We start from the raw sequence: 10,551 nt of genomic DNA, 5'->3' as shown, positions 1-10,551 counted from the left end.
CTCTGTTTAATGAGGATATTAGCTCTGGGAATATTAGGATGTTATAAAGATATTAAAAATAAGACACCGTCCAAGCCTAGTGGTTAGTTCTGATAAGATGTTGCACAGATAAATTCAGCAATGCAGCCACTTGTATTTATAATGTTGCTCTGTTTATCTGTTGTCTAAAAAGGTGAGAGTTTCTGTATGTCCACTGAAAGGACAAGGAAAGATCTTTTTAAATGTTTTTCATTCACAATGGAGTCTGGAAATTCATTACAAGCAGAAAAATCATAGGCTTTGTTTACTATATGACCGGCTTCATGTCAAAAATAAAATGTTTCTAGCTAGCAAGCTCCCACATCAAGCTCAAAAGTAAGAGCAATGACATGAGTTGTAATGAAAACATAATGCATTATGGATCACTTTTTGTGAGACTTTGGTTGTAGTAATAGACGGGGTAGACTCACTTTGTCATATGAAGCCCACTTTTAGATTTTCATAAATTACAAAAGTCCTTGACATTTTTGTGCTCCTCTGTGAATCCTCACTGAATCCACTTGGTGGCAGTGTTGCCTCACACAGACTTGGGTCTATAACAGTTTTCCTCTAAGAGAGCTGATGTTGTGAAATCTATGATGTCACATGGAAGCTGTTCACCTTTCCCTTTAGTTATCCAATCCAATCCATGACTGGATAGCTAGAACTGATGCACTAATTTTAATTATTGTTATTATTATTATTATTATTATTATTATTATTATTGTTTCTTAATGACCAACTATCTCAACAAAAATGGACCACCATCTTTTTATTTTGTAATGTAGTAATGATTCATGTCAGCAGTGCTGCAACTTCCACCACTGACACAGAGGTCATGTCATCTGTATTTTTGGAGGTTTTAGGTACTTGGAGAGAGTGAGAAACAAGAATGAAATGATTTCATAATAATGGTCTCAAAACCAAGTTTCTTTAAAAAATTGCTTTGTTTTTTTAACCATCAAATCATAAAATGTCTATAATACAATAACTGAGTACTTAGTTGGGTTAGAATATGATTTAATTAAAAACAATTTACATGCAGCCTATTAAAACTTCATTTTTTCAAGTAAATTTTTCTGGGGATTTAGAGTCATGATGAAGTCCTGACTGGGTCCGTGCATGAAAGGATCATTAAACGGTTCTTGTTGCATAACTTTATCAATACTTTGCTTCAGGCCTTTGCATTGCAATCCAAGCCATATGAAATGAGCAGAAAATTCTACACGAAGGAATGTTGTTTGAAATACACATACATTTTATTGGTGACAGTCTGAGAGTGAATACCTGGCATTGATCAAAAATACATCCATTACTTTGTGAAAATTGCAGAAGAACAATACATTTAAGTAACTCAAAATAAAATAAAAAAAGAACTCCTTTGCATCATCAGTGAATAACTAAAAGAACAAAGAAGTATACATTGTGTTGCGTTTCAGAGTGGCTGAAATGTTCCTAAATATAAGCTTAATCATTCTAGCAGTAATATTTTCTGAATTATTGTATATTTAATATAGTGTTAAGCAGATACTTGTACATGATGCAAGCTGGCTACACTGCTACCTCAAATCACATCCACTTCGGACTGAATGACTGAAAATATGACATTTCAGCCAAATGTTAAATGCTGCCTGACAAGCTGAGAATAGAAGGCTAATGTCAGCAAAACATGTCTTCACACAATTTTATCATAGCTTTAAGTAAAAAGCTGCTACATAACAGTATCCTGTGCACCACATAATACTCAAGGTTTCACATAATACATTGTAATTCTCTAACCAAAGAAACAATAGAAACATGGTGTTGTTAATCCTTCCACTTGATATCCATCCTTTGTGAGTACAGAGACATGTAGAAGGATGAGAAGGTTAATAGGTTAGTAATCAGTTAAGTATGTGAAATGCTGCTCTGCTGTGAGAGTTATGAGCTGCCGTCAGTTAGGAGCATCAGCATCAACTACATCAGCTCAGGAAGCAGCAAGGTACTGAACACAGACCAGCCAGTCCGCAGCACTGTGATAGGCTGAGGAGCACACGCGTTATTCCAGAAAACATCATCATCATCATCATCACCTGTGGTGAACCTTGGTTCTGTGTATTAGTCATAGCACTCAACTTATTGTTTGTTGCTTGTTGTTCAGTCATTCCTATGTGGCGCATGCAAAACATGCATTGCAGAAAAGGTGCCAAGAACAGAATCATGTGCGACTGTGTACTTTGAAAAGCGAGACAAGCCTTGATTCACAGTCCAAATAAAGAATCAAAGAAAATGGCTTTAAAAACTGGCTATTAGATCTTATTATGAACATATCAAGATCCTGAAAACATTTGAGCAGAAAAGTTCTTATAGACCTGTGGGGATGTTGGTCAATGCCAATGACCCAATCATTACTTGGCCTGTGTTCTTTAGCCAAACATGAGAACCATCCACAACAGCTTTATTAATCTTCCAGTATTTGTCAGGTGTTATGTTGCCACTTCACGAATGTTTCCTGTCAATCAGCTAGCAACGACTTGCACAAGTCTTGTGAACCACATCTGCCTCCTTGCTTTAGGTTAGGATATGGTGATAGCCATGGTCAGGTATACGCCTTGAAGTGGACAAATCCAAGTGGAACAGCCACTGAAGGAAGTAAGCAGTACCAAATAAATTCAGCTTTGCTAAATAACATGCTGTAGCAGGTGTAAGGGCTGTTTCACATCAGCATGTCTAACAACACATTTTCAAACCAAAATCCTTTCATTTCAATAAAATCGATGTTATTGATGAATTCATTCATGGTGGCAAAGAACATGTGGTGTTGAAGGTCTCGTTATGCTTTTGGTATTGTCCAAATGCAATCTTTTTAACTTTCCTAAACAGACAATCATGCCCACATAGGCTGGGGCGGTATCACAGTATTACGGTATACCAGGGAGTTTAAAAAGCCCTAAGGGTATGTTTTTTGGTGCCGCCCTGAATACAGGCGCTGCTCTTTCTATTTAACTCATTGCATGTAGTGCACAGCACGCATCACAGGAGCTCAGTCTCTGGTTTCTACTGGTGGAACAGCTGAGCTGAAAGACACAGCGACAGCCTGTGGTGGAAGGAGAAGTTACAGGACTGTAGACAGATCTTTGGAACAGTGGTCTTACTAACTAGATTACTAGCAAGAGGAACCAAGATGGTTTGAATTTGTTTTATTTTGTTTACATCGAATTGAAAGTGTGTTTTGTGATGAGAAAACGAGGCCATTAAGTCTCGTAAGTCTTCACTGACCGAGAGAAAGCTGAATTCAAAAGGTGTGCAGTTGTATTGCTCTGTTTAATGGTTGCAATGCTTTAAGGGAAATAGGTGTGAGAATAAGACTTTTCTTAACATTTTGTGGGTTTCTATTCTGTATTTATTTGTTTCAAAGCTCAAAGTAAACAGCATTTGCTGTCGGGTAGGTTGGCGCCGCACACATATCATCATATACCGTATATACTGAAGGTCTGAAAGTATGAAATATTACAGACCACCTAACCCTAATGCCTACCGTATGCAGCAATTAGTAGTGCTGGAACTACTTAGGTCCCACCGGGACGGACTTCAGGGACAGAATATCAGCCAAGACTGTCTCCTAAAAGTATAAATGACTGTACTGTACTGAGACTACAAAAACCAACCAAGACTTATTGGACAGTGCCAGGAGGCACTGGCCTACTGTAGTTACTCTGAAGCATACTGCGACCTTCACACATGAAATTGCACCGATAACATGAACAAACTGTTTTGACAGTGTTGACAAAAATGGAGGAAGGCATCATATTTATTATCGCACCTTCCGTTTTTTTAGCACTGCTGTCAGTGCCAGCAGGGTTGCCGTATGATGTGGTCACTACATCACCAAGCTTGACAGAGGACAAAGAAGTTTTTACTGGCTACCAGAAGAGGTCGATAAACATAAGAGATAATGCACAGCAATGCCCCTTTAGTTCCGCCTGTGAGGCAATGTCACGAGGATGTTAGGATATCATGTTGAACATTTCAATATGACGACAGTGTTTGATGAATTTACAATCAGTGCTTAGTGATTACGCATACTGAAGACAAGTATATTGTTAGGAGAGCGAGGGAATGCAGTGTATGCTCTGATTGGGCGAATGAATCTTGACATCACATTTTATTCATACTAGGCACTCTTAATTAAAATTTTAAACTTAAATTTTCATAATCTTCTGGAAATGTGGCTTTTCACTTGATTATTGCTGACTATGCCTCAGTCTTTAACAGAGACACTACAACTTCTAAATTCAATGGTTTGATTTCTTCGCAGTAAGATGGAAACATATTGTCTTCCTATTTATTGAGTGAATATGTCATAAATCATTATGAAGTAACTACAGCAGGTAGGACCTGACAGTACTGCAGGTGGGATGGAAAGGACTGGACACATTTAAGTGCTGCTACCATTTCAAAGTTGAAAAGCCTTTTAAGGACGGAGGTATTCAAGTTTCTTTTGTGACAATGAAACGGAGACCGACAGAGGACACATCTATCGCTCACTTTGTATGAACGCAGCAATCAACACTGCCGCTGCCTTTCATGCTATGGCTGGTGAGAACAAAATGTTGAGATGTCCATGTGAAAGCACTTGCACGCACACACGCACGCGCGCACACACACAAGCACGCATGCACACACGCACGCATGCACGCACACACACACACACACACACACACACACACACACACACACACACACACACACACTCTTGGTTCTAAAGCTGCAAAAACAATGCTAAAAATCTGTACAATATTTAAATACTGTATTTACAGAAATAAACATACTTCATTGTTTGTCTCAACTGGGCTGCATCTCTGTGCAGAGTCACATCTGCATAAAAATATAAAAGTGGGCAAAGTGGCATTTTGTCCAAGGCTAATAGTCAGAAGCATAAACAAATAAAGGCAACATTTAAGCACATTTGATGGCTCTTCTTGCTTTTCAGATGGAGCTTGCAGCACGGTTCACATTCTTGGATTCAGATTTAACTGTGGATGTTCTTAGAAGAACATATAGGTGGGTTTGCAAGATTTCACCTATTGATTAAAAATCTGTTAAATCTGTTATTGACAGTGATACTCCAAATCCTGCCATTACTTCTTACACTGATTTCCTAGGTAGGGTCAATGATTATGTTTTAGTACTTCAGAGTACTGCAGAATGGGCTGTCATTTGGTAACATGTATCCATTCTTAAGTAGGCCCAGTAAAGTTGTCCAACTAAACCTGGCCCTGAATGGAGACTAAAAAGCCATATATTAAAGGCAGGCTCTCTTATTGTCTGTAATACCAACAAGGGAAGCAGTGCAAGCTATTAATCTGTTGAACAGCCATGAGTTAATTTTCTCAGAAACGTCACGTTTTCAAATCTTATCTTCATCCACAGCTGGTGTGCTTTAAACAGACACACGTAGCCAGTTAGACTACTTCGTTCGAAGTTCTTTATTGAGCTAAAAATGGAAGCTGACTATGTATTAACCCTTTAGCATAACAGCTGACAGCAGCACCACCATGAAATGACTGCAGTGGATTGCTATTATTAATTTACTGTTTTATTTACCAACATGCTGATAATATCGGTATTAGCCAACATGCTTTTTCTTATTTTGCACAATGAATGAATATTACATACAGTGAAAAGCATTGTATTTCATGTCTCCATCTGTTGGTGGGCCATCATGCTAAGAGTATGCTAAATATGATGTTAATTAACAGAAGAGACTTGATGATCACTGAAATTAGGTTGGGAAAAAAAGCAGATATATTGATATCAATATCAGTCATCAGTCAAGTATAACATGTATGCATATAGGCAAAAAAAATCCAATATCGTGCATTCCTAATTTTTTTTTTTTTATAATAAATAATTTTCCCTGATTTCTTGAATGAGGAAAATCAATGTAAAAGAAAATAGTTTGGTCTGGAAAATGGCCGTCAGCAATGGCACATATTAACAGTTTTCACCATGTTTTAAGGGTTGAACCTTGCAAAGACCACCTGTATGACCTCCAGAGCTGGACTGAAGTGGAGCTGATGTAATTTTTGGAGCACATCCAAGCTCAATAACTTGTTATAATGACCTTCCTATACACAAAATGATTTGTAGTGCACAGATACACAGTGATATGCTGTAATCTGACAGAAAGAAATTAAAGTATGTAAAGATGCATTCTGAATGTGGATCCAGCATGTTGGTGTTGGTGATATGGATGTATGAGCACACAGAGAGATTTGCAAAGCTGTCCTGTGATGGTGAAGAGGAAGTAAGGAAGCCTTTACCTTTCCTGTCAGGAGCTCTTCAACCTGACTCACACAGCCTCGGCCTCGGCCTCAGCGTGGGGTGTATGGGTTGTTATGAGTATGTGACCACAATGGACCTCCTCAGCAAACACACTGCAGGGTCAGATTGAGGTGACCAACCGAAAACACACTGATGCTGATCAGCCCAGGTTTAAGGTGAAGCTTTAAACTTTGATACAAACTGTCCACTGCCAAAACTGAAACTGAGAGTGACTGAGCCTAGAGATTCATTAGCATTACCACTTTTCAGTAAATATCCACAGCTTGTAGTGTTTGTGTATGTGTGTGTGTGTGTCTGTGTGTGCGTGTTTAAGGTGTATGTTTCCATTTTTATGGCTCCAACAATTTTTAACTCTCTCGTTCCCTTCTTAATGGCTCAGGAAGTCAATGCTAGCTTTAACGGTGCGTCCAGTGGACACATCCACCGCCATGGCCCGGATCTCTGTGTCACCAAACTGCATGAGCGTCTGGATCTCACGGCGTGGTGCCGTGCTTTCCGTTCCACTCACATCCAAGCGAAGTGTCCCGCACTTCCTGACGCCAGACTCGCTGATGAATCCCACTTTCTCCTTCTCAGAGCAGTACACGTGGATGACGATGACCTGCTGCGAGGGCTTGGCTGGCGTGTAGCTTCGCTTCACCATCTCGCCCAGAGCCACGGACTGGTCGGCCGCAATGAAGGTGTCAAAGACATCAGTGCACCAGCGGGTGCCGTCCTTCACCAGCAGCTTCTCCGGCGGGTGCTTGCCCTCCACGAAGCGATTGAGGACGCCCACCCCGTATGTGAGGGGGGAGCGGCGGACTTTAATGATGCTGGGGTCCAGGCCGAACAGCACTGCACCTTTCAGAATGGTGAGTCCGACGTCATGCGGTATGATGATGCGGCTGCGGCCCTGGAGCATGTCCTGGACAGCTTGCTGCAGCAGGGGAGACTCAGCAAAACCTCCAACTAAGAACAGGAACTTAATGTCGCTGACCTCGGGCTTCTCAAACAGCTCAGCTGGAGGACACAGACAGGAGAAAACAACTGACTGATACAGACAGGAGCACCCAAACTATGAGTCTGTAATCAAGATGCATTTATGTTTCTGTTGTTGACTGATGTGCAGTGATGATAGCTTTATGTGTAACAGTTGTGTAGGATACTGTCTTGGTTTAACCCTTTAAAACCTGAGTAAGTTGTCTTGATTTCTTTGAAAAAGAAGGCATTGAGCAACTTAACAGAAAATGGCCCAAAAATCACCAGGAAATCAGTACAGATTTCAAGAGAAATAGTCATAAATAAGAAAAAAAAAAAAAAAAGCAAATCAGGCCACTGATGGAAAACCCCCACAGAAGTCTCTCTGACTTCCAGGTAATATGTAAACAATGGTGTGCAGATACTGTAAGCTCCCATTGGTCTCGCGTGAGCAAGCATACATGCGTGTGGCTCCCAATTTAGGAGCTACAGGCCTCAACAAGGCAAAAACATGACGCCAGTGATGGTTTTCAAAAAAACTTAGCATGTTGGGGGTTCAGGACACTTGGATTACTTTGGACGAGCATTATGGAGACATTTTGTGGTTTTATCATTGACTGTATATAAAGATGGATGACATAACAGCTCCTCAAAGTGAGGCTATTCAATCTCGATCACCCCCTGGTGTCTGACTGCAGTATAGGTCCTGAGGCCCTCCCCTCCATGTTAGTGAATGAACCTTAAAACTCACAGTATATGCCAAATAAAATTCTCCAAAAACAGTTTCTGTCAATGAAGGTAGTTCTTGTCACCCTGATGATTGTTCAAGTGTTCATTTTTATAAGTTCAGTTTTAAAAAGTTATTAAATTATACAAAAGGCTTTTCCACCATGACTGACAGCTGTGACAGCCAATCTGTGTGCTCCCCCACCGTGGATATCGTTTGTGCAGATGTGGGCTCTCAATGACATCACCCTCACAAGATGGCGATGCCCAAATCTCAATATTTTAAGCTCACTTCAGCATAGGGAGTGTAACTGAGGGCATGTTGTCCATCTTTATTTACAGTCTATGGGTTTTATTATGGTTTTTTTTTACATTTGAATCCTGGTCCCCATTTACTTCAATTGACTGGGAGGGGAGTGCAAAGCCTTTTTCCCGCTTTTTCTCCTCAGCATTTTGCATTTTACTAACCAGTCATAAACCTATTCAGCATTAGTGGCATGTGCATGTAAATCCTGTTTGCATGTCTTTCACATTCCTACATAGTTTTCCATTAGTTACTTACACAACTTCAGAGTGAAGACATGAATGAAGAATGACTGCTTCATTTATCTTAAAATTAGATGAAAAACACCATTGCTACAAGACTTATCTGACCACAGAGGTCAGAGACACTGTGTGTTTCTGTATAGGTGTGTTGAGGTGTTGAGAGGCTTACTGAGATGTTGGATGATGTGGTCAATGGTGGGCTTGAAGAGGGAATTCATAGCATCTGGACTCATCCTCAGCATCCCCTGAGACGACCACTTCACAAAATCCACACTAGGAAAGGAGAGCACATGACGAAATAAATGAGTATGAAGACATTCGTCTGCAGTTAGAGCTGAGTAATATGATCAAAATTACAATATTGATGAAAATTACAATATTGACATAACATCACAGTTTAGCAAGGGTTTACCAAATTAGATCAAAGATCAAATAAAAATCTGATGTTCAGTGTAATTAACTGTGTTTCTATGTTTTTATGACATCAGACAAATCTATTGATACACAGTTTTCAAGTCTAATCTGCTATGAAATTTTAACATAATGTTGCAAAGTAAAAGCTAAATGTTCATATGATCGAGGTTCTATTCCACGGAGAATCACTAAACAACACTATTATACAACAAGTAGTTCTGACCAAGCCATCTGATTGGTCAGAACTACTGACCAGTCATTTAGAATGTCCTCAAATTTGCATGACAGCACACCTTCTCCATTATTACAAGAATTACTCAATTTCTTAATCACTGCTATTGAAGAAATCATATGATTATCTACCATTTCAGGCAGGGGACAAGGAGCATTTTAGAACAGTATCATTTACCACAAATTTCACTACATCATAGAGTGGACATTTCCTGAAAAAAAAAAGCAACAACAAAAAAAACCCCACAGCTAAACAAATGTAATGATGTAAACCATAAACTAACACAAAGATGAAAAAGAAAGCATAAACCACCGCGTCTAAACACATATATTATAAACACTGAAAAAAGGTGACATTTGCATTTATGTACATAAAACAGTAAAACAATAAAAACTACTCAGTCAAGGTCTAGGCATGATGGGAAATATAGGCTAAGTGATTGTGACCGCAGTGAAAAGGTTTTTGAAAGGCTAAATGCTATCAAATATGGATTGTAGCAGAATAGTTAGTTAACATGTTTTGAATGCACACCCTCGCATGTAATATTGCTTAACTGAATTATGGCTCAAGCACCATCTGCTTTACTGTTCTACTCCAGACACAGTTTGTTACAAATAAGATACAAATGATGTACATGTAGATGTAGATGTAGATGTAGATGTGATGAAAAGGTCTCTTGAACCATTGTATCACGTTTTACGTATTAATGTAATTAGAAATGGAATGAAAATTGAAAGCTGTACCAGCTGGGGGATCAGAAAATGAGAGCAAAACATACACTTAACATGTGGTGGAACTGCTTTTCATTGTGACCTTTGTTCATTCACCTGAATTGATCAGCTTTTTTCCACATTCATCAAAAAGCAAGACAAAGAGCTGTGAGCCACAGCTTCTGGCAGCTCTGTCAAACTGTATTTAGGTGCATTTAGGTACAGAAGTACTTTGAGCTAAATGCCAACATCAGCATGCTTACATGCCCCTAATGACAAAGTTTGTTTTTTTTATAATTATTTTTTGGTCTTTTTTGCCTTTATTTGATAGGGCAGTGATCAAGTGAAAGGGAGAGATAGAGGGGATGACATGCAGCAAAGTTCCATGGGGTGGAATTGAACCTGCGACCACTGTACAAGTACACAGCTGTCATACATTGGGTGGCCCCTTTACCAGGTGAACTACTGGGTGCCCTGTGACAACAGGCAAACATCCATTACAGATTTGCACAAAACTTAAGTGATATTTTTAAAATGTTGATAAAACTCTATTGTGAGATGACTATGTGTCCACTGAGTGATGTTCTGCGACTTCTTCTCTGGTGATAACATTAAAAGAAG

General features: G+C 39.4%; 1 protein-coding gene across 5 annotated transcripts in view; it reads right to left on the bottom strand.

Moving 5' to 3' along the window:
* Positions 1 to 1,255: 1,255 nt before the first annotated feature.
* Positions 1,256 to 10,551, bottom strand: part of hspa12a (heat shock protein family A (Hsp70) member 12A) — a 67,916-nt gene continuing 58,620 nt past the window's right edge. For all 5 annotated transcript variants that reach the window (XM_088086474.1, XM_042502091.2, XM_088086476.1 and 2 more), the window contains 2 exons: positions 8,744 to 8,847; positions 1,256 to 7,344 (listed from right to left, as the gene is read on the bottom strand). In XM_088086474.1, coding sequence (XP_087942600.1) covers positions 6,713 to 7,344; positions 8,744 to 8,847 — 736 coding nt within the window. In that variant the 3' untranslated portion in view covers positions 1,256 to 6,712. The remainder of the gene's footprint in view (positions 7,345 to 8,743; positions 8,848 to 10,551) is intronic.

Source organism: Plectropomus leopardus, chromosome 13 (assembly GCF_026936395.1).
Source record: "Plectropomus leopardus strain MGB_pleo_1.0 chromosome 13, ASM2693639v1, whole genome shotgun sequence".
NCBI classification, from domain to species: domain Eukaryota; kingdom Metazoa; phylum Chordata; class Actinopteri; order Perciformes; family Serranidae; genus Plectropomus; species Plectropomus leopardus.
Note: the sequence above shows the minus strand (reverse complement) of the source record. Positions and strands in the feature narration are given on the sequence as shown.